The sequence below is a fragment of the Salarias fasciatus genome, chromosome 1 (assembly GCF_902148845.1).
Source record: "Salarias fasciatus chromosome 1, fSalaFa1.1, whole genome shotgun sequence".
NCBI classification, from domain to species: Eukaryota; Metazoa; Chordata; class Actinopteri; order Blenniiformes; family Blenniidae; genus Salarias; species Salarias fasciatus.
This window is the reverse complement of record NC_043745.1, coordinates 26,258,332-26,282,737: the sequence shown is the minus strand read 5'-3', so window position 1 is coordinate 26,282,737 and position 24,406 is coordinate 26,258,332. Positions and strand designations below refer to the sequence as shown.

The window sequence follows — 24,406 nt, the reverse complement described above, 5'->3', positions numbered from 1 at the left end:
ATTTCCTTTTTTTATTGTTTCATTTTCGGACATCAAAAATAAATAAACATTTAGACAGCATTCTTTCATATCATCTCAGTGTTTTAAACAGCATTATTTACCACCCTTACGTATTTTTCTATCCTCATATGTATACAAATGTCAAACACACGTCACAGAGAAAATAACCTGTACACTGCTGCTAAAGACAAACAACAAATCTGTGAATCACAACCGACCGCTATGCTGCTCTGCAGCATAGGTTTAAATTTCGTGTGTCAGAAACAAAAACTTAGCAGTAGAAGTACACTATTTGCTCTATTCAGATATTTTGTGAAGGTTACATTCATATTCAAGTCTTTGTTCACCACAGTCCGACTACAATAAAGTCAGAACTGCAGAAATAAAAGTATCTCTAGTAGTGAGCTTCGTTAAGGCAGCTGAATACAAGATAAGTTTAAACACTAATTCACACCAATTCTTATGCGTAAAACTGCATCTACACGTGATATTAATGAGAATAGTAGCTATTTAGCTGGAATCGGCTATACCACCACTACTGCTTGTATATTTTCTACTCAGCATGACGCCTGGATTGTTTTCTTCTCCATATACTGTCATAAATAGCAATTCAATGGTGATAAATAATGAACATAAGAACTATGATTTGGCCTAGTCATCAAAACCCAGCTATTTTAGTGGGACTGGACATTTGATTGTGCATAAAATCAATCAATTAGCTTCATATGACACATTAAAGTTATAAAATATATTGATTTCTATTATTTAGTTACATTAAGTATTTTAATTTCACCTTCTCACAACTGCGTTTTTTTCTATTATAATAGCTGTACATATGTTAACGTGTATGTATGTGTTATTGCTTTTGTCCGACTGGTGCATATATTGTTGTTTATACTCCCTCTGATGTCTGTGCTGTAGCTACATCACCTTATTCATCTGTTTCATTTCTCACTGGACTAGCACAGCATCTTCAGCTCAATTCTACTGATTTTTTTTTTTTTTTTTAATAATAATTCAGCTGAAATTTTCTTTCTGTATATATTTAAACCAGTCGAAAATATGTAGAATATTCAGTACAATAACTGTGTGTGAGTGTGTGTGTGTGTGTGTGTGGGTGTGTGTGTGTGTGCGTGTGTGTGTTGCTTTACGTCACAGGAACACAGCTCCATGTCTGGACATCGAAGCAAGCTGCTACTCTATATATCCTGCAGGTCGATGTACTTTGTAGTCCAAAGGAAGAATGTTTGCTCGCAGTCTCTTGGTTCTCTGGCCGTTCAGTCAAACGCCATGTTTTCTTTTCTTTTTTTCTTCTTTTTTTGCTTTTAACCGGATCCTGACTTTGTCATTCCTCGTCGTGGTGGGAGGAGTCGGGGCTGGACTCCTCTTCCTCCTCCTCCACCGTCTCTGTCGGCAGCGTGTCGCGGCGCGTGAAGGCGGCCGCCAAGGTCACGCTCAGCCGCGGTTTGACGGGCGCCATCTCCGACAGCCCAATGTTGTTGCCGCGAGTCACGAGTGTGGTCTTATCCATAATCTCCCCACTGTGCTTGGACACCACCGCGTCGAGAAAGTCGTATTTGTGAGAAATCTTGCCGCTCTCAAACAGGTACTTGGCCAGATATGAGAAAGCAACGTTTCCCAGAAAGGAGGCCAACATGGAGATGGTCTTAAAGGGGAACTTCTGGATGACGACATCCTGCATCTCTCCGGTCATGTGATCTTTCCGCTGCTCAATCGTCCAGCCGGGGTAATAGATGAAGGGCGGCAGCTTCAGGTAGGGTTCGCCTCCGCCTATACGCAGCACCACGCCGAACAGGTACGCCGCCACTGAGCCGTACGTGTTGGTGCCTTTGATGAAGAGAACGCTGAGCAGCTGGGGGAAGATTATGACGTAAACTAGATCTGAACTCAGGTACCAGAGGCCGTAAACTGTGCCAGTCACCAGCGCCATGATGGTGGCGAGGCCGCCAAAGACAAAGATGGTGACTCGCATCACCCACACGATTTCACGATCAGATGCCTGAGGAGACAGAGAGCGGTGGAAAGGAGGACTGAGACGTCTGCAGACCAGGATGAAACCAGAGCAAAATGAAAAGCCAACATCTGGTGGAATGAAAAGCTACTTGTACTCACTGACTGCCTGAATGCAAGCTGGTAGATGTTCCTCGCAAACATGGAGCTGGCTGAGAGGATGGAGGAATCTGCCGAGGACATGACAGCGGCGGACACCGCGCCCAGCCCAAAGAAGGAGACAAACGGTGGGCAAAGGTGCTGGAGCACGATGGGCAGGATCATGTCTGCTTCTTCCTTGTCTTTAGGAGGTACAGCACCATAACTGGTCTGGTTCCAGTCTGCAAAAGGAAAAAAAAAAAAAATGAAATCAAACTAGGGTGTAAAATAACAAATGAAATACTTGTGAACTTGTGCAACATCATACCTAAAGATCAAAACATTTTATTTCACTAATAACATAAAGAAAGCTGATATTTAAGTCTAACTGACAACATGAACCATTATCTTCATGTATATACTGATTTATATTTCTGCTCATAGTTCCTCTTTCAGCAAAGGGCACAACAGAGTTACATATTCACCTGTTCTCTGAGGAATTTGATGCCAAAAAATCTGGATTTCAAACCACTAATTTGGTCCCTTGCCTCCCTCTAATGTAATATTTACACAACCAGCATGGTTATTAAATGGATTGCTGCTTCATTATAGATGAGATGAACCAGCTGCTATTTACCAGGCTCTCTCAGATCTAAGGGCAACATGGACCCATACCGAGCCCCCCCCTCCAAAAAAAAAATACACACAAACACTACCAACAGCAGCCCGACACACAGACTGTGCTGAATCAGGCTCACGGGTCTCTGACCTGTAGAGGCTCCGATGGCCCCGATGAGAACGGAGGGCACGGCCATGACCAGGCACCCGAAGGCAGCCAGGAAGGAGAGGACCTGGGCGTACGTGGCAGAGGAGGCTGACAGGACCCTCTGGAAATACACCTGCCACGGTATTCCTCCCAGCATCTGGAACACAAATCCAGTGGTTGATGCTTACTTTTGTTTCATGAACACAAAGCTCTCCTGTGAAGTCAGCTAGATTTCTGAATCAAATTCAAATTTGTGGATTTGACAAAGCAAAGCAGGCCGACTGCTTTGCGTTTATGATATGAAGCCTGTAGATTTTCACTGTGTGAAGTTCAGCGTTGCAGAACTAACAGTTGTTCCTCTGCTATATCGTGAGCTTGCTCAAAGTGAAGAAGGAAAAAAAAAGAATATTCATGCCGAACAAACTTTTCTTCACTGAGATGTGGAATTTAATAAACATAAGCAAACTAAAATTACTGAGAAATTTAAGAATGATGCAGCAGGAACAGAGGAAATATGGTTTTGCACAACAGTTCCAGTCCCAGTTTTATATGGAGCCTTCACCAGCTCACCAAAGATTTACTGTCACATTAAGAAGAGTAAGCTGAAGAGCTTGTAGGTTCTGTACCAGCAGGCAGAAGTTGTCGATCCAGACCCACGTGTCGCTCTTGTTGACGCTGCCTCTCCAGGGTGACTGGTACACCTGCTTCACTGCGGTAACAGTGATGTCTGCCACTGCAGGGTTGGTCAAAGCAAAGGGGACACTAATCCACTGCAGACAGACAAGAACACAAGCACACAGTTCAAGTGGACAAGCTTACAGGTTTGAGGTTGATAAATGCTGATTTAGCTTGAAATTAAGGTCCAACCACATGCAGTGTTGCAAAAATATAAAACCAAGAGCTCAATTAAAGAAATAGACTCAGTACACAAATGACTGAGTTGTAACAATCACTGTGAGTTCAGATGAACCTACCAGGCCAACAAAGATACAGAAGAGTTGAACAACATCTGTGTAGGCCACAGAGTACAGTCCTCCAACCAGGGTGTAAAAGATGGCAATGAGCGCAGAGATAACTACTGACATCTTAATGTTGATATCAACAATGACGCTCAGCGTAGCACCTGCAATTACGGACAGACAGAAGAACATTATTGTAACTGCAGCATGATTTATTACAGCAAACTACAATCGCACCAACTGTTTTTATTCAATCAAGTTGGAAATTAAACTCACCGAGTGCAGATAAGATGGCAGCAGACCAGAAGATTTCACCCATGAGGGCAGGTATGAAGAGAAGCCCACCCATACGCTTCCCATACAACTGCTGGAACGGGTCCAACATGGTGACGTAACCTCGAGAGCGCATGGGCTTGGCAAAGAATAGACCGCCTGGGACAAAGCGTGGACACATGACAGGCAGAGGATTGAGGTGACCACTTTTCAGAGCCTCTGGTTCAAGTGATGCTTACTAATATAACTGTCAATGGAGAAATGGATATCATATTTCTGATAAGAAGATCTGATTCGTGTGCTGATTTGTGTGCCTAACCTTCTTTGAATGCAAAACAAATAAACATTTAATTGTTTCATCAGAGAGGACACCTATCCTTTCAGTCAGGATGAGGGTCGGTACTCTGGTATGTGACGATGAGGGTTTTGTTTCAGATTCTTTATGTGACATTGCAACAACATTACATTTTACATTAAAGATGGGAAACCTCTGCTCACCAACAACCAGGCTGAGAGCGTATCCAAAAGGAGCCTGAGCCCAAGCCAAGCCAGAACCGGGTAGATACACATACTCAGCTGTGCCGTTGATGTACCCTCCTCCTACCCAGGTCGCTGGAACCACAAAAACAAATTAAATTAAACCTCAGAATTAATTTATAATTATTAGCCTAAACATAACTTTTATTTAGATAAATCTAAATGCTTCCTTTTTCTATTTCATACTTAATTTGCATTCAACTTATCTGATATATGTCTAAAAAGCCACAAAGTTAAAATACAACAAAAACTTAACTTCCCTACTTTCCTCACCTGTCATGGTGAATCCACCCACGAATAGTCCGATATCTCTGCCGCCGACCATGATGGTCTCGCTGCGGTCTGCGCCCTCCGCCTCCCCGGAGTGCTTGTTCTTCCATGCCGCCCAGATACCGACGAACAGGATGAGCAGATAGAAGACCGCGATAGCCACAAGCCCCTCCACATGAACGGTCATCGTCGCAGCGGTCTACTGCTAGGAGCGGGACGGCATGAAGACCTGCCCGGCGCACGCAGGGGCGCATGGGAGAAGGACAATTCTCTCAGTTCAACTTTTTGTTTTGAAACAAATAAATGAGGGAGTGGTGATAAGTTCCTGTATTACAATACTGTTGCGAAATAAACATTGAAATGTGTATAAGCAACAGGATTTGTCCAACCTTATATAAGATGAAAATTACTTCTAAAAGAAACCTGAAAGCGCATTTCACCTCTAATCCGAGCAGAACAATCATTCAGAAAATTATCCTCAACTGGATGTAAAAAGAGTCAAATCTTTCAGAATAACTTCCAAACATACAGTGTCGTTTACAGTCTGCATTGGTCCGTTTTTCTTTCATCCTTGCCGGACTCTTTCTATGATTAATCCCGTGCATAAAATTTCCTTTACGCACACGATTCACGACAGAAACTACCAGCCTTACTTGATTTACATGGGGAAAAAATGAAAACAAAACAAACATGAATGCTTAAAGGAATGAGAAATAATCTTTTGTGATTAACAATGTTTCATTGAGGTATCTCAAACTTGAAAAAAAAAATAAAAATAAAATAAAAGTAAATACTTTGAAACCTTACCTTGAGTCCTAAATGAGTCATGTGCGTGGGCACCGGAGGAAAAATGTGAACATTTCAGACGCTTTATGAAGTTCCCAGTTCCTCTTCTTCCACTGAGAGGAACGGTGAAATGAGATGTTGGTGAGGGTCCCGGCGGTGACTTACTGAGGCTTATAAGGGGGCAGGTGCCGTCAGAGGACTGAGACGCGCGTCAGAGAGAACCGACGTCCCTGGTAATGAGCAGCACCTTGCATGGAAACGCGTCAGAGCGCAGGATGATGGAGGCTGAACAAATTCCTCTACTACATATCCTGCATGGGCATCTTTTTAAGGACCCAATCACCCAAGGGCCTGACGGGAATTTTAATACCGACGTTGCATTTTTATACATTATGAGAAGTCAGTTTTGTGTTTCCCGTGGAACTCAGCTCACACTTCACTCGGCCTTTTTTTTTTTTTTTTTAATCCACTGTCATTTTTATTGAAACCACAAATAACTTCGCTACACATTCTTTGAAGAAACCGGAATGAGAAGTACTTTAAACACACACAAATAAACAAAGGAAAATGGTCCATGCTTCCCTCCCTTTCAGGGCCTTTTCACGGTGAGACTTCACAGACAATACTTCTCACCTTAGAGCAATTACAACTCATCTAAGTGTTTCTGCCACTTCCCTTTCTGGATAATACCAATGAGCTGTGTCTGTTTAATGGCCTTCTCCGGCTGGAACCGTTTAATCTGGACTGCTCTTGTCAAAACTGACGGGTATCTAATTAGGATGGATCCTGAAGAGCAAGCGGGGAGATTTAATGATACAGTCTGACTGATGAAAAAAAAAAAGAAAGAAAAAGAAATAAAAGCTGGCACAAGGTATCAGGAGAGATACTCACAACCGGCGCGTTGGTGACGCTTAGTTAGAGGATTGAGGGTTTACTTATTAAGAGGTCGCGTGACAAATATTATAACCGCTATGTTACATACACCGCCCTCTTGTGGCAAGACAGCAGAATACATGTTTCAGCACCACGGACAGTGACTCAATCTGAGGTTTATTTCTCTGTTTGTTCATTCATATGGTTGAATTCGGTTTAGTACAAAAAATAGGAATGAAAAAGTTAACAGTGAATTTGGTGTGTTTTTAAAAGACCCTAATAAATATCTTTCATAATTTTTTTTATTTAAATTTTCAAGAAAATAAATGTAATTCCTGAATGATGTGATTTCAAGCAACACCTCATATAAATGCAATGAAATGTAAAAACAAAACAAAACCTTGTCTTCCATGAGTGCAAACTTGCAGTTTCCATCACGCACAAAGTTACAAAGTGACATTACTGAATGGTTTGGACACTAATGGTACCTTATCAATGAAATATTGATGCTGCACTGCTGCATCCCTTATCTAGCTCAATATTATCTCACTGATGCCACTTTTACCATTAAAGTGTTATTCTAACACTGTTAGTCTTAATATATAAATACATTTTTTATGGGAAAAAATATTTCCACACCGTACTTTCATTCTACAGGCCAGATTAGAGTCTCTGGTGACTAGCTTTAGTCCCAAGTGGTTTATGATTGACACCATATGGTTCATCATGTAGGTAAATGTTATCTGATTGTTACAGTTAATAATGCTATTGTCGGCATTGTTCCTTGTTAATTTGGAAAAAAAGAAGACAGAGACAAATATGCTGCAGCACTCTGCAGTAGCGGCACCTACTCTTTCATCATATCCCCGGTTTGAGTCCAGGCTCGTTGGCTTTTCTGTGCATGTTTTCCATGTATGTACCTGGCCCATTTTCTCTGGGCGCTCTTGATTCCAGTCCAAAAACATGCCTGTCGTGTTTGTTTTATGACTCTAAAAAGGATGGGATGGTTACTAATTTCTCCATAAATGTACATTCTTTTTGGGCTATTAGCTAATATTGAATCAATATTGAATATTCAATAACAAACTGATATTCAAATACAACACTATTTTAAAAAAATTCAGTAATTGATGCTTATTGTCATGTGGTCTTGCCCGACAGCTGACGAGTGCTTTTACTCAGTGTTGTTGCCAAAGCCTAAAACATCTGGAAAATAATTGGAAAGCCTCCTAACTACATGTTTGACAGATGGCGACCACATGACCTTGACGCTGGTTCAAATCAAACGTTGCAGCTCAGCTTCCCCATATTTATCATTTGGTTATTCAAGCCCTAAGAGCCTGGATATTTATGAATGTGGACAAACTGGCTCAGAGATCGATGAAATTAGCATGTGGCGCAGTGTAATAAGAGAAAAGCTCATTATTTACAGAAATGGATGTTTATGTTTCACTAAATAAGCTGTTTGTGGCCAAAGTACTCAGAGGTTTAATGAACAGCTGTTGCTGGCAGCACTCAAGATGTTCCAGAGAGAGAGAGAGAGAGAGAGAGAGAGAGAGAGAGAGAGAGAGAGAGAGAGAGAGAGAGAGAGAGAGAGAGAGAGAGAGAGAGAGAGAGAGAGAGAGAGAGAGAGAGAGAGAGAGAGAGACTCCAAAACATACAATAAGTTTTTTTTTTTCACAGTATTTATTATCAGAAGATAGGGTTCAATAAATAAAGTATAACCAGCTCAAATAAGGATGCAGTTTGAAAGGTCAGGCTAAAACTTAAACAATAAAGTGAACTTCTGCTTAAAGTTGTGTCAATAAAATATGGACCTATGGACTCTGTTCTTAATCTGAACACAAACATCGTCACCAGCACTGTGATAAGAATTACAGTTGAAGACATATGTTACATGTGAAAGCTAAAAATAAAATAAAATGTAATAAAATATGGTTTTATTCTTGGATAATTAGATGTGAGAGACCTAAACGGAGCACATAAATCTGCAAGGTAATTCCTTTTTAAGAAAACAGGAACACACCCCAGAGGATCGTCAGCTGCCTGATTACAACAAAAGCCGTTTCTATAAACTCACCTTTCCTCTTTCTGTGCTAACAAAATTAAGAACCCATTAGCGGAGGGCTGTTTCTGACTATCAACCAAATTTTGTTACCAAATACAGATTCAAATGAAGAAACATTCAGATATTTTTTTTTCCAGAAACATCCCTCCACACACACACACACACACCTTACATTGTTTCCAGAAAAAGAGAAACATTTTCTTCCTAGATATTCAGTTCAATTCAGTCGTGTTGTAAGACGTAATCTATGTTTTGCTAAAAACAGTGTTTTTAGATGAAGCATTCTTAAACTACATGTCACAGGCTAGTTTACAAAAACTAGTTCAGGTTCAGTCAGTTGTGCCTTTATGCCTTCAAAAACATTGAAAATGCGTCATATTTGCTTTACGCAACTTAGCTGAAACACAATCAGACAGAAATAAGTCACCGTTTGTTCTGATCTGCACGCAAATTGTTTTTAATAGCAGCTTTCGGTCTGAGTTTGAAGCAGCGGATCAAAGGCTTGCATGATGAACTCGGTACAGCCTGAACATGGATTTTTAAAGTTATTTCCCTTTGAATCACTGAAGTACCCAATCAATTGTAGGAATGTATTTTGATAAAAAGAAAAGAAAAAAAAAAAACGCTGGTTGGAAATTAGCTTTATAGAGTAAGTAGAGATTTTCAAACAAACTTTAAAGACTAACTTGACATTCATTTATGACAACAGAGTTACAGGTCAGAGCCACTTTGAGCTACAAGCGAAGATATATACAGGAGTCTAATAGCGTCTATGAAACGTTCAGCTTCTCACAAACGTACCACACAGTATGGCTATGTGTAAAGCACTGCCAACTAAAAATGGGTGGAGCTGCGTGTAAAATTAGCTGCAGTAAAGACAAAGTACCTGTTGCTTGGTGACAAAAAGATGGTCCTCGGTGCAAGTTTTATAAAAAGGCCATGCACATTCAATGACATTCTTTGTTTTAGTAAAACCAGAAACAGAAAAGTGCCTCTGCTGCTGGCCAAATGACCATTGATGGAAACAGTGATTGAAAATAACATCATAATGTACGTAAAGAGGCCCTGAGAGACGTAAGACAAAATAGACTAAAAGAGATTTGGCATATTTAAGAGGCGGGACCTACTACATTCAAAGGTTTCGCTATTTTAACTCATTCTTCTTCTTTTAAGAGTGAAGTTTTCCCAAACGGAGCCAGCCACCTCCTCTTTGAATTTAATATTATTCATTCAATGTTTTATTGATGCAGGGCAGGAGAGAGGAAAATTAGAATTTGCTTGAGAGCAGCTCGTGTGTCGTGACTAACACTGTGACACACTGAGAAAATGTGAGAGATGATCTGCAACAAAAACTGAAAAATAAGCAGTTGTTTAGCGGAAATAAAGTTGGATCTTCGTGTTTGCTCTTCTCACTGGTATTAGAGAATTCAATATTTCCAAGTGAACCAAACACATAACAAATCATCTGAATATCTTGTAAGTGGTCTCTTGTTTCATTAAAATAGCAAGAGAAAAAAAACCCTCCTCGGCCGCTGCTGCTCCTGGTTGGTCCCTCCTCATGCTCTCATGTTCTCATTGTTTTGATTTGATCTGGAAAGATAAGAGTGAAACAGTTAACCAAAATAAAAGTGTCTGTGTGTGGGAAGATTCGAACATATTGAGCAGCTGCACTACTCGATTAACTGGATGCATTTCGGGGATGTAAAGAATTCCAGGTTAAAATAAAACACAACACAACAACCACTGGAAGGAGAAAATAGGTTGCTCTATAATCTTTTATAACTACACAACAAAACAACGAATGACACGGCACCGACACAGCCAATACTCACTGGATAATTTGATCTATGTCAGTATTAGAATGAAAGCACAAAACATAAAAGAAAGAAGACAGTGATGGTGTGGAACAAACTGTGCCATGCAGGTTAATAAACAGATACCAGCTGCTTCTGTGACCGACTGATTTCAAATAATTGTACTTCAGTATACAGGAATAGTAACATCATTGACGTAAACCCCAAGTGCCTATAGAAAATAAAACAATCAAGCCGTTGTTCTGTGTAAGGAAAACACTTGCATGGAACTGGATGGAGAGAATGTGGTCACTATGCTAAGTTCTGGTGTGGATCTGATGTTCACATTATATTTTGTTATTGGGAAATTTTTGACACTGTTTAACTCAGGCTGGTTATGGTCACATGTCTAAGATAAAGTCTGCCTTTTCTCACGGTGAGACCTAAGATCACACATTTAAAGTTAGGACCAAAGACATCACTGTCTCCTATTGCTAGCAGGAACAACAGGCAGTCTCCACCTCAGAGTCTGGTTCTGCAGGTTTCTTCCTGTTAAAAGGGCATTTTTCTTTTCCACTATTACCTATGCTTGCTCAAGTGGAATCATTGGGTTTTCTCTTTAAAATTGTTTTGAGACGACTGTGTTGTATTTGGTACTATAGAAAATAAATTGAAGATTGAAATGCGTACAATCACACAGTCTCTTGTTGGATTCATGTGAAACTATTATTGAGGCGTGAAACAAAGAGACTAGATGTGTACACCTCAGGAACACAGAGAAAGAACGATGAAGCAGCTGGCTATTGTGTGACACGAAGACAAAAAAAAAATCGGTTGAAAAACTACAAACTACATTTATCTTTGGAAATGTTACAAAAGGTGAACACTACTCTTTCAGACAACAAACCAATAAACACATTAGTAAGAATATTATGTTTTGTGAATCAAACCAGTGTAAAACTGTACATTAATAAATGATCTGATCTCGCTGTTATTCCCCCACTATTATTTATTGGGTCTCTCATCGTACCTTGTAACCAGTCGACTCCCTCTTGTAAACCGTCTCCCTTTAGAGCATCAGTGGCACTGAAACAAGAAAACACACCAAACCTTCAAAACGACTGCAGTCTCACATTCTGATCAATTTAAAACCCTCTACACAATGTCAGTTTTGACTGCAATTCAGGTTTTACACATTAATTATTATTCTGAGTCTATTTTTCTGACATATGCTGTATTCTTTGTAGATGGTTTTCTGTCTTCTGTTGTTCTTTCCCTGCAAAAGTCAGTGAACAAATAATTATGTAAGTTCATACCAGATGTGCCAGGGTTTGTCTTTGATGTTCTCCAGGCTGAGCAGCTGTGAGACCTTGACAGAAGACAGAGCATCCCTCACATCCATCTTGTTAGCAAAGAACAGGATGGGAATCCTCCTGTGTTTAATATCTGCAAGACATTTCAATGCAATAAATCAGAACTGCTTTTCACCTCTATAAACCAAGGAACAAAAGTTTGAAATCATACTGACTTAAAAAAAACAGCATAGGTTGTCGCTTTAGTTGATAAAATGACTTGCATACTACCACTGCTCAAATAAAAAGGTAAAAATACATCTAGAAGCATGAAAACAAAGATTCAAGAAACACAATCTTACCAGGATGATTTAGTAACGTGTCCAGTTCTTCTTTAGCCACCACCATCCTCAGTTTATCTGCGCTATCAATGACGAATATGATGGCCTGTCCTTCCCTGAGATGAGATTAAATACATTAATGTGCCTAACAATAATCAAAAAGAGCAAAGATGAATGCTGCTTTTGTTGCATGAGAACACTCACTTGTAGTAGTGCTCCCAGAGGTTTCTGTATCGCCCCTGACCGGACATGTCAAACACTGTGAAGGAAAGACTTCAAGAAGACAGAACACTGTCATGTCAAAGTTTGATTGAAACAACAGTATAAATATATTAAACGTGGAATGGAAAAACTAATTGGCAGCAGATATCAAATGGGGACCTAAGCATACCCAAACAGTGACTACAAACTGAAGCTTGAACTCAGATACCTGGATGTCTTGAACTTCTCTATGCTGAAGCCTATTGTTGGGACGATATCTTGTGTTTGGGCCTGAAAAAAAAAAAAAAAATACATATTTAGAATTATATGACATTCTACACGAATGTTAGAAATGCAGATTTGAAGTCATTCAATACTTTTTGGATGAACGTACATTGGAGGGCTTGAGTCTGTTGATGATGGTGGTTTTCCCACTGTTGTCCAGACCGAGGCACAGCACATTCACCTCCTTCTTCAGTCCCAGCCATGCAGCCAACTTATCAAACAGCCCCATTGGCCAGCCAGCTACCATCCACTGTTAGTCTGGGATAAAAGAAAGACGATGAGAACTTTAACATTCAAGTTATATTACTGAATGATGATTACATTATATTCTGTGTGGAACAACGCTGCAAAATCATTTTTGAGGGATTAGTAAAGTATTTAATTGTATTATACTGTATTCTAATCTATTCTATTCTAGTATTTGTCAATAATGTAGTGGAAATATTGTGCAGTCCTCTCTGCATTCAGGGGTTTCCTGTTGTATTTCTAAGAAAGGCATTCTGGTTCAGATTGTGATAATGCACCAGAGTTTTACTGCAAAGTGAAAAAGGGATGCACATGTGTAAGAGATCAACATTTTATTAACCAAAGCACCTGTACTGAGGTTTCTAGTAGTGGAATTTTCACAGGAAATGAAGAAACCTTCGCTTTTAAAAACGAGAACATAAAAGTGCGAGAAGCATTAAAAGCGATGTTAAAATTGGGCTTGGTAAACTAGATCTATAACTCAGCCATAGCTTTATCTAACATGTTTGTTCAGGAGGTGTTGCTGGTCTGGATGTAATTAACATTCGCTAACAGCTATTTAGTTAATCTCTTGTTACTACTGCTAGCTAGCCTGAGCTAGCGGTTAGCCGCCGTTCAATACATGTCCGGTTACCGCGTCTAACGTTAGAGAAGTGACACAAGATACAAGATAAAGAGAGTTTTAAGAGGCAGCGAGCACCGAGGGAGACGATAGTTTAGTGAAACGCTACAGTTTAATAGCTAAAGCTAACGCGCCAGCCGAGGCTGGCAGTGCTAACGTTAGCTTGTTTTATCCTTTCACCGCCTGGAGCGGACAGCTGTGATTTACCTGTAATTCCAACGTCCTTTGGTTTCGTTCGTGTAAATTCCCAGCGTCAAATCGATGCTTCGTTCATTTCTCCGTGTATCGTCCACGCAGTGTCCCACAAAATAAAAACACCGAACAGTTATTTACACTCTGTTGCTATGAGACCACAGAGAGCGCTCACTTGCGCCCCCCGCAGGACGCACGAGGACGTGCCCCCCGCCCCCCTGTATCTGCCGCAGGCGGAAAACAAAAACTAAAATCTACTATTGTGTAAGAAGAAAAGGATAAATATATATTCTGGGTGATGCACTGCTTAAAACTAGTGATTTTCTAATAAATGAGAAAAATTTTATAGGAGGAGCAATGAAAAATTTTACATATAGAATAACAGTAAGCTACTGTGCCTCCACTGATTTAAACTATCACTGATTGTCTTGTGGTATGCAGTGCACCAAATAAAATTAAAAAAAAAAAAAAGAAGGCATGGGGGAAATTAGGGCAGAAGTCTTTCAATGCCATGTTTTACCAGAATGCTTAAAGAAAAGATTTTGACACATGAGAACTTGCAAACCTCACACAAAATATCCATAAGCCCCACCCAGACCCATTACTCTATTGGGTGACTGGGCTGTTTTACCATCACAAGTTAAAATCTGCAGAAAACACTCTGGACTGCTGTCAGTCCATCACAGGGAAGAAAAAAAAAATACAGCGAACAGATTCCCAGAGTTTTGAAATAGTCTAAAGGAAGCTTTTATGACTGTATTGTTACTTCAATCTTTGATGACAGTCATGTAAAGCAATTTCAATTGTCAAGAGATTCAAACAACCTTTATCCACTTATATTCTGGAATATAATATTGCACATGGAAACTAGAGACATAAAAGACCTAAAATCCAAACTCCAACCTCAAGTTGAAGACAATGAAACTAGAGTGCTAACCTCTATACTGTGCAGCCCCAGCATGTCTTTATATGTTAACTAAAAACTGCAATGTGAGTTTGCTTCTTTACAAACTGTTAGTACAGTATAATCTGTCAAATATTTCACATTACACATGTTGCAGCTCTGATCCTCATTCAAACAGGAACTTATAATTGACTTTCTGAGAATTACTCTTTTTTTCTGAATTGTATTATAACAGAGAAACAACTAAATTGAGCCAATTAAGACTTGAAAAACAGTTTTATATGGCTTATACAACGATATTGACAAAAACATCAACTGAGGAACTGTTATTAATAAAATCTTGTTACGGATTATTTTATAATGGAAAAGCAGAGCAATGGTTTGTAATAAGAAGCATCAATCCGTTTATACCACTTGATTATCTTGATGTCACTGCAGAGCCAATCGACTGACTTTGGGCAAAGACTGGGAAACCCCTGGAGAGTTTATTAGTACAAACACCCATATATCTACATTCACACATGCAGACCATTTGTAGAGACCAGACCTCTGCACATGAAGGATCCCATCCTGAACTTGAATTGAGGACAAAAAGAGGTGAGAAAGGTAACCACTACACCACGATGTGGGAGGAACTTTCATGGACAGAATCAAACAAAAAAAAAAAAACTATTTAAATTATTCAGATTTAGTGCTTCATATATTTAGACTATTTGCAGTCACTTTCTCCTTTAATTAAATTTACAGCTCTATTCTCGGTAAATATTTTGAACTGCAGATGGTCTTGCTTTATATTTTAATAAGATTCTGAGAGAGCAGTGAAGCTACAGCTCGTGGACAACTACATATTATAATACTTGTGAACAAAATAACACATAAGATACATCCTTGTTTACGTGGGAAACCTTAACACAGGATTTTTTTTTAGCACCTTCTATAATTAAAACTCTAGGAGCACTACTTAACAAACTCACCTGACAATTGTCTCTGTCCAGAAAACGTGTCAGTCTCTTGGGTGACAATTAAGAGGACGCTGCCACTGTGTGTGTTTGAAAGCGAGAGGGGATCCATGGATACGTGTGTATGTACGTGAGCAATCCACAGCCTGCTGTGAGGAGCGATGGCTGTTAAGGCCCGGCGGTGGTTGAAGCCCGAGAGAAAACTAAGTATTAAAATAGGGCTGTTTATTAAGGAACCAACAAACTGAATAAAACATACAACTTTCACAAGACTTTTTGTACAAGACATACTGCATTATCATGAGGAGCGAACATACATTTTCTATAAAATCTTTTGACATTCAGCGGTCTTCAGTTCAAAAATCATGATTGTATTTTTCATTCTCTCTATCTTTAGTTCAGCTGAATTGTTTCACAAAACCAGCTGGAAAGTCGTCAATAAAATCACTGTTGCACACACACCACCACATGATATATCCTATCCACGTCTTCTCCGGTCATGAGGTAACAGACTTGAGACCATTCAAAGTCAACAGAGACCATTGGATTGTCACTTGGAAAGAGAAGAGGTATCGGTGAACACTTGAATAGACACTAGAGAGAGGAAGTCCAGAATTCAAGTGAATGCTAGTACTTGCTGAGATAATAAAGAGACCGCGTCGGGTCAATGCTGACAGAGGTTGGTTGTTGTGGAGTCTGTATTGATAATGATCCATAAGATGAAGAGTGTGTGTTAACCGGGCCACATGCGGTCCAGCAGCAAACTGCCCACACGTGGGCGGCATGTGGTACCTGCTACACCTAACAGTCTGGTGTTTTGTGCAATTAGTTGAATGACGATGCCAAGGAGCTCTGGTTTGTTTCCAGCTCAGTGTGTGCGCACAGTCTGACTCAGCGCAGTGGTCTCACACTTGAAAGCCACTCTGCTGGATGTGGTGGAGCTGCAGGCGAAGGGACTGTATGCTGCTTATGATTCTCCTCTGGTGGCCAATCAAACACACCCCAATGCGCCTGATGTCGCTGAAGAGGAGAAGAAGATTTATGCAGTTTTAAATGAATCGCTGGACAAAAGCAGGGAGCCTACTTGCACTACAAGAGAAACATGCAAAGAAAATAGGGAAACACCCATGCATGTCACTTTAAATTGCAATAACCTCACAGTAAAAATTACACGACACTGGATAAAATACTGTATCAAAAGTAGGAGTAGTACCATACAGAGTAGAATACTTTGCAAATTAAAGTGACATCAGATTCATGACAACACAGTTATTAGGGAAGGGAACATAGAAAATATCAATCAATGAAAAAAAGACATATATCATACAAACATTCATAGGAAGGCAGCCTGATACACGCATGCCATACACATGTTTTCCTCACAACACTCAACAGCAGAGTCAATTTCATTACATTGTCACAATTTTTCTGCTCCTTTGATGCTGCCCCTGTTTCCTTTAAGTGTGCTTTTTGAGACTGTAGCTGCACTCTATGTAATGTGGCTCCACTCACTCTATACTCATGGATGAAATGGAATCCAGTGTTGTGTATCCTGCTGCGAGGAAGTTGTTCTTGTACTGGCTCATTTTGATGGAGTCGAGCCAGTCGCCGATGGAGATGAACAGAGGGTAATCCGGCATGTCCTCCGGAGAGTCAGGGTAGCTGAGATAACAAATGCAATATTAACCAATGCAAACTTACAAGCTGGGAAGGTATTGAGATAATAAGTGTATATTATTTCAATAAAGAAATGGGTTTTAATAACAGATCGAGTAGCTGCTAAATTCCAATAAAAATCAACACTTCTCGAAAGCAAAGTTTGGTCTTCTGCAGATTTACTGTCTGAAATTTGTTGTGAAATATCTTGTAGACACATACTCACACATTTGAAACACACAATAAATATCACAGCTATTTCGTTGGTTTTATTTCATACAAAGTAACATTGGTGTTGCTGCAGGAAAAAAAACTGTCTGCCTCGGAGTTGACAAGTTTTCACTGTCAGAGGACTCCGTAGGCTCAGCTGACTCTTACCTCTGAACATCATTAACCAGAGTCAGCAGACTGCTGGGATTGATGATCAGTTTGTCGAGGAAGGAGAGCACGTCGTGGAAGCGTGGCCGCTGGCTGGACTCCTTCTGCCAGCAGTGCAGCATCAGCTGGTGCAGCGTCACCGGGCATCCCATCGGGGCAGGCAGACGGTAGCCTTCCTCAATCGACAGAATGACCTGGGGAACATATTGGATCAAACATAAAGAATTGCAAAAAAAAAAAAAAATGCTTCATCTTAAATAAAGCTGTTGATGATTCGGTAGCAGTGTTTGACCAGCAGCCTACATCTTGATTGGACATCTCCCAGTAGGGCCTCTCTCCATAGGACATCACTTCCCACATGACAATGCCGTAGCTCCACACATCGCTGGCAGAGGAAAACTTTCCATAAGCAATCGCCTCTGGCGCTGTCCAGCGTATCGGGATCTTCCCTCCCTGACCATAAAGAATAAACGTGATCAGGTCAGATTCAGACTTTTACCGTCACGACAAAGTAATGATATCGACCGCACTCACCGAAGCTGTGTAGGCCGCTTCAGTGTCGTCTTCAAGGATTCTGGACATGCCGAAATCAGACACCTTACACACCAGGCTTTCATCCACCAGGATGTTGCGGGCGGCGAGGTCTCTGTGGACGTAACCCATATCTGAAAGGTATGTCATGCCCACTGCAATGCCGCGCAGCATGCCAACCAGCTGGAGCACGGTGAACTGGCCGTCACGTGTCTGAAAACAAAGATGCTGTTAGAGATGTCGACTCTCTTTTAATCTCTTCTGGCAAAATAAAGACAATCCACACGTGTGAATGCTCATCTCACCCGGAGGAATGAGTCAAGTGATCCATTTTCCATGTATTCCACCACTATCATTACCGGCCTGCCTGAGGTAAGGTAAAGTACGGGAATTGATTACAGCCATGGTGAAGAGTCCAAAGTCAGGAAAACTGTGAAAACACTCAAACACACATTAACATATAAAGTGCTTACTCTTGGTGACTACACCCTCCAGCCTGATGATGTTGGGGTTGTTGAACTGCCCCATGATCGAAGCCTCTCGCAGAAAATCTCGGCGCTGCTGCTCCGCATAGCCTCCTTTCAGCGTTTTGATTGCAACAGCAATGTCCATCCTTCCAGGTACGCGCAGCCGACCGCAACAAACTTCCCCAAATTCACCTGAGGAGAAAATAAACAAACACATCACGCATATCTGCTCTCACCGCCACACTGAAATGTTTTGAGGGAGTTTCCTGGAAACATTAAGATACTTTAGCCAAAGCAATGAAGGCACCAGAGAACTTCACAGTGAGGGTGCAGGTAAAATCCAGGTGCCAGGATGTCTTTTACCCTGCAGGGTGTCTTGTTTTTAATTTTTGAGAGAATTTATGATTGAAATACTAAAATAATTGTCTATGAATCTCAACAGCTGTTAAACATATCTGTAAAACATTCAAATGTCCAGCATCCAACCATAGCTTACTTTTTGGTATTAGCTAAACCATGCAAGAGAGATGTTTGGTTGGTAATGTGGTTCAAGCCCTGTGATGTTTGGGGGTCACATCCACCTCTGAGATAAAGCAAATGCTGCTGACAGGAACTATGAGTAATTTTCTGTTCTTCATTTCAGAATATTAATGCAGCAAGAGATTGAAAAAAAAAACTGTGAATAAATAATGTACAAGTCCAACTATCCATCTATGAAAGCTTCTCTAATTAATACTGATAACACAAGTTTAAAGAGCGAAGGTAGATGGATCACAAAACAGCGTTTAGTTCTTCATCTGTCATTTAGAAAACAAGTGACTGCACAATTTCTCCACCAGATGGAGCCCACATGACAGAAATTCAACAAATGGGTGGCACCTTAGTAATTATTCAATGGTTTAACAACAGACACAATCTGTTCGGTTTAATGAGCCATCAAACACCATTATTCACAGTCAGCAGCGCTTGCTTTGTTTCTACAATGTGCAATGCAATAAATGACTTTAATATCACCTGCAGAGAGAGAAGATGCAATAAAAAAAATATCTTATCAAAATTTTATAGTGGCCGAGCATCTCGTTTTTGATTCTTTAACATGAAATGAAAGATTTTATTCTATCACAGGTGAGCTGTACTGGGACATTTTGGTAAGAAAAAAAAATCAGCAAACTTTTAACAACTTTTAACATTATACAAATATCAGTTTCATGCAATGATAGAAGTCATTGATTAGGGCTTCTATGCGTCTTACCTGCACCAATCACCCGCTCAATGCATATGTACGAGGGGTCGATCTCTTTGGCAAACTCCTCCACGGCCTGAGTGGGGTCTTCATAGGTATCAGGGTCCACGTAGGTCTTTATCCCAGAGAACGGGACTGGAAGGAAAAATGTGTGAAGGAATATGTCAGTACGTTTCGAAGTTTTGAATAATATTATGGAGTGGAAAAATAAACTGTATATTCAAGACTGTAGATTCTTAAAAATGCAACAAAACTGAAAATAAACATAATTCAGGTTTCTTAATGCCCTGCATTTCTCAAAAAGTAGCATTTTTCTTTCAGATGTGTGAGAGCTGCACGGTAGTGTTTTGGTAATTCCCCTTAACTCACAGCAAAACAGTTACCAGTTTGTGTCTGACTGGGGGCTTCGATGGCATGTTTTTCCCATGTGCAGCCTTTTTCTCTGGATTATATGGTTTCCTCTCACAATACGAGAACAAAAACATGTATTTCAGATCAACGGTAGATTTGTAAACGAACCTTGTGTGTTTTCTTCGACGGTGTAAAAGAGTGACTGTCAACTCAAATTATAAAGGGAAATATTACAACCTACACCGATTGTTTACCATTTATTTGTTTATTTTGCGCTGAAAATGACCCATTTTGGATCATGACCCACCAGATGAGAACCACTCTTCTAGACTCCTGAAGGGAGATCTGTTCAACCAAACCAACCACCTTCCTATTTATTTGGTTCTGTGCCACAGAAGTTGGTTCTGAACTCAACTGTGTAAGTCCATAATTGGCAAAGTATTTGCTTCTATTATACTGTAGAGTTTCTCAGTTATTTTGTCAAGGGATTGAAAAAAAAAATGACATAAAAACCAGAGAGAAAGCAGGAGCTGAGGAAAGGCCCCAGAGCAGCGTAAAAAGACATCATTGCAGGCAGTCAGGATTCGGCATCCTCCTCTCTGGCTGAGGCTGGGGACGCTGCTGCAGAGAGCACTGTGCATGATGACTGGCACAAATGATAACTTGAAGCAGCCCGTGGTACACCTGGAGCAGATGAGCTGGGGACTAAATGTACTTTATAGCTGTGTCAGCTCGTATCGTGGAAGGTTGAAGGCTTCGTCTGAGATAGAAATCCAGTTTGGAGTCTACATTCCACTTCTGTCCCCGGGGTGTCTCAGCTCTGCTCTGTATGAGAAGAAGTCTGTTGAGCCTGCCGGCGCACACACACACCCACCCCAACCACCCCCCCCTGCTTGGGTGATGCCTCCCCAGCACGCAACCGAAAAGAACAAACAACAGGGAAGGATTCATGGAGGCTAAGATTATAAGTGTTCAAATAGTCTTCGTAATACTCCGATAGAACAAAAGACTCAGACATGTTTACCGTCAGCAACACTGCTCTCTTTCTGAGCTGCAAGCAAAAGTCTAACTTTACATACAGCAAAGATGAAAGATGCATGAAGGACACGGCACAGAAGACAACAAATATCTGTTGCACGCGTTTACAGTCAGGCCCCTCAAGCGTCACGGTCTTCTTGGATCAATCAGAAATCCTAAAATCAAGCCAGCGCATGAGAGAACAGCTATATTTGTCCCAGGGCCCTCACTTGTGCTCCTGCAGGCCTCTGATCGAATCTCGCAAGGGCTCTCGCTGAATTTTCTTAGTAAAGAGCAGGGTGCCAATTTTTCTCACCAAGAATTACATGCCTCCCCCTCGGGACAATCAATAGCTGTTTTTATCTGTAATTGGAGCGCAGCATTTGGGTCAGTACTGTAATTCTTAATCGGAACGGCAAGTTTTGTCAAAATCCAATACAGGTTCGTACGGCAAGCTGTGAGGACTGAAAGCCTGAAAAAAAGTAAAGATTATCAGAGACATGAGGTCAGTCTGAGTCACAAAAGGACAAACACGGTGAGAGGATGCTACAATGGCTTTTAGAAAATCAATTTCTAATCAATAGCGTGCAAACAATGACGAGACAGACAGATTTGTAGACATTATTTTCTGGTTACAAACATCAAAAAAATCTTTCATCTTTTTGAAATGATGCAATCAGGCCACAACAGATTGATTTACGGATCATGAGTGCTAAAAGTATTGAGAGGACAAAGATTACAGAAAATCTACTTTAATTGTTGTCATTTAATCTTCTTACCAGGCTGCAGATGTTATGGATGATAGTCGGGTTTATTATGCCGTAAATACCCCAGTTACCTTGAAAGAAAGTGTGATGCAGATGAAGCATGTTTCACTTTTGTTCTACATATATAAACAAAGTCCTGATGTTTGATTTTAGGTGGTTACTTTATTTGAGATAATAATGTATTAATATGTCTCAGTCTAAGTCTGATCCAAAACCTGATTTTCGGAAGATACTGTGTATTGAATGAATAATTCACAAATCAGCTAAAACTTTTTGAGCCTGGAGTTGTTTTGCGTCCAAACTGTGATCTAACGATCTCTTTTTTTAAAATGCACAACACCATGAGTACAAATAAAGAGCAAATCAGCACATGAAATGTTTTCACAGCGTCATTTGCAAGCAGTTAAACGTCATTAACATGCACAGTTTGTGTTGAGAGGATTTTGGTCTTGATTTATAATAAAACGTGAGTCTTAAATATCAGCGTTCAGTTTCTTTTCATTCTTTTCACTTATGCTAACGTGAAGAGATGGGCCATGCTTCTGGCTTCGAGGTAAAGTGTTTTAGCATTGTCTTGTCAGAACTAAAACTCAACTTGTTGTCACAGAGATAAATTAAGACCTGCATTACTGGAGCGAATGAGTAAGAAAGGTTTGTATTCATTACCGTGTCCACTGTGGAAGCGAGCCCTTCGCTTCTCCTCAGACTTCATCCTGGCCTTAATGTATCCCTGGCACCTGCACAGGTGAGGCATATTCCCAAAACAGTAAAAACCAATGGTATCACTGAACAAACCAGCTCGAACCAATTTATGGAATTTATGGCAATAGACAGTGGAATAAGCACATATTCTGACAGCAGAAATCACTGAGACAGTACCATTTCTCCACCGGTCATTCAGCTTCGTCAGGTTTTTATTGGTTTGCAAAACAGAACCAAAAATAAAAAATAATTCAAAGGACAGCCATTTTAGAGCAATTTTTGCTCTTGCCTCAGCGGCATTCTTTTTATTTCCTTCCATTTTCCCACTTTTCTTAGTATTCACAAAGCCCCTCGCTCAAAGCTTTTAAGGCTCGGTCTCCACAGAGAAGGGGACTTGGGACAAAAGCAGCAAACATCAGTATTCAGCAAAAAGAACACATGAAACTATAAGACCTCCTTAGAAATTGAAAGACACTCTTTGAAGAGCGTTTATTTCATTACTTTTATGAAACCCATTCCAAAAACGTCAGTTTGATATTCAGTCAAAATGCAAAAGACTGTAAAGTGATTTTCTTTTACTTTAACTTCTTTGACCCAGTATTATCGTCTGGTTCTCAGTCTTGGCACAATAGAAAGCTGGAACAATAAATGAAACTCAACTGCACAGTACAGTAACAGGAGGGAGATAACAGCTGGTCTCTGATGGACATCTGGGCTGCTGTGATGGGAGCTCACCTACTGCAGCACCGCCTCTCATGACTACAGTATATATCAGCCAAAAAGTAGGAGCATTTATGCACTCTACAGTCAGCATGAGTAGCCAGAATATAAATCCTGCCCATTCCTCAAATACTGGAGATTCGTGGAATTGTTTACTATCATAGTATCAAAATTAACTGCAAATTAGACAAAGGATCTACATTTTAGAGCCATTCCTCATTGTCCTTTTAGTGTCACGACTGGCGACACTGTACGAACCAAAGGCAGGCTGAAGACGAGAATCTGAGCCAACCTGTGGAGGTTAATGGAACGGAGCAAACTGCTGCTACATGCATTACATGCAGAGTAATTAGGCATAAAATTGGTTCAGCCATTTGGAAAATAAGAGTGTCTGCTTGGTGGCGAAGAGAGTCCATTAATAGACTCCTGGTTGTAGCACCGCTCTGGAGATTATGAGAAGAGCGATGTGTGCGTGTGTGTGTGTGTGTGTGTGTGTGTGTGTGTGTGTGTGTGTGTGTGTGTGTGTGTGTGTGTGTGTGTGTGTACACGTCGTACCGTCCAGTGATGAGGAGGAAGAGGGTGAGGATGACCAGCAGGGAGAAGCCTCCCACAGACGCCGTGACGACAACCAGGACCTGGCCTTGATCGGCCACATCGGGATCTGGAAGGAGTGAAAACCACATGAGAGAAAAGATATAAAGCGACCAGTTAGTAAATGTGAATATTAGAAACTGTCCTGCAGGCTTTAGACTGAATGAACACAAATGTTATTCTCATCATAGAATATAAAATAAACACATTGTTTTGCAGACTATCTCTGCCTCTAGTTCTGATTTTTCAATTGAAATTGTTAAGTTAGACTTTGAAAAGTCATCACCTTAAATTAAATATTGAACTGCTTGGCCAAATGCATTCTTTATCAAGATACAAACAAAAACAACAACAACTTGTCTTGCTAAATCTTTAATTCCATTTGCCAACAGGTTGTTCAGTCTTGGGAGCTGTGCATTTTGCTCCTGCATGCTGTTGTACTTGAATGTTATGTTGTGCACCTTGATTGTGCTCCTGTCCCCACACTGAGCAATCATGGCGAGCGAT

The 24,406-nt window shown here is 40.5% G+C and overlaps 3 protein-coding genes across 4 annotated transcripts in view; all 3 read right to left on the bottom strand.

The window, feature by feature from the left end:
• Positions 1 to 1,088: 1,088 nt before the first annotated feature.
• Positions 1,089 to 5,897, bottom strand: slc5a7a (solute carrier family 5 member 7a). Its single transcript, XM_030097246.1, has 9 exons — positions 5,722 to 5,897; positions 4,918 to 5,143; positions 4,606 to 4,719; positions 4,111 to 4,266; positions 3,850 to 3,998; positions 3,502 to 3,645; positions 2,879 to 3,032; positions 2,134 to 2,351; positions 1,089 to 2,020 (listed from the first exon to the last, which is right to left on the bottom strand). The coding sequence occupies exons 2-9, from the start codon at positions 5,099 to 5,101 to the stop codon at positions 1,346 to 1,348; spliced, it is 1,794 nt and encodes a 597-aa protein (XP_029953106.1). The 5' UTR covers positions 5,102 to 5,143; positions 5,722 to 5,897; the 3' UTR covers positions 1,089 to 1,345.
• A 2,368-nt stretch (positions 5,898 to 8,265) lies between these two features.
• arl6 (ARF like GTPase 6) lies at positions 8,266 to 13,779 on the bottom strand. 2 transcript variants are annotated; one of them, XM_030089786.1, is made up of 9 exons: positions 13,629 to 13,779; positions 12,663 to 12,811; positions 12,498 to 12,559; positions 12,272 to 12,340; positions 12,089 to 12,183; positions 11,751 to 11,880; positions 11,465 to 11,520; positions 10,474 to 10,486; positions 8,266 to 10,231 (listed from the first exon to the last, which is right to left on the bottom strand). In XM_030089786.1, the coding sequence occupies exons 2-9, from the start codon at positions 12,798 to 12,800 to the stop codon at positions 10,198 to 10,200; spliced, it is 597 nt and encodes a 198-aa protein (XP_029945646.1). In that variant the 5' UTR covers positions 12,801 to 12,811; positions 13,629 to 13,779; the 3' UTR covers positions 8,266 to 10,197. The 2 variants fall into 2 exon arrangements, with proteins under 2 accessions (XP_029945646.1, XP_029945655.1); XM_030089795.1 differs by lacking the exon at positions 10,474 to 10,486.
• A 1,868-nt stretch (positions 13,780 to 15,647) lies between these two features.
• The window catches only part of LOC115383367 (ephrin type-A receptor 6-like), a 56,405-nt gene continuing 47,646 nt past the window's right edge, over positions 15,648 to 24,406 (bottom strand). The window contains exons 11-20 of the mRNA XM_030085583.1: positions 23,864 to 23,969; positions 22,553 to 22,623; positions 19,761 to 19,886; positions 18,515 to 18,700; positions 18,347 to 18,408; positions 18,045 to 18,254; positions 17,814 to 17,963; positions 17,511 to 17,704; positions 16,989 to 17,138; positions 15,648 to 16,496 (exon numbers count right to left, since the gene is read on the bottom strand). Coding sequence (XP_029941443.1) covers positions 16,382 to 16,496; positions 16,989 to 17,138; positions 17,511 to 17,704; positions 17,814 to 17,963; positions 18,045 to 18,254; positions 18,347 to 18,408; positions 18,515 to 18,700; positions 19,761 to 19,886; positions 22,553 to 22,623; positions 23,864 to 23,969 — 1,370 coding nt within the window. The 3' untranslated portion in view covers positions 15,648 to 16,381. The remainder of the gene's footprint in view (positions 16,497 to 16,988; positions 17,139 to 17,510; positions 17,705 to 17,813; positions 17,964 to 18,044; positions 18,255 to 18,346; positions 18,409 to 18,514; positions 18,701 to 19,760; positions 19,887 to 22,552; positions 22,624 to 23,863; positions 23,970 to 24,406) is intronic.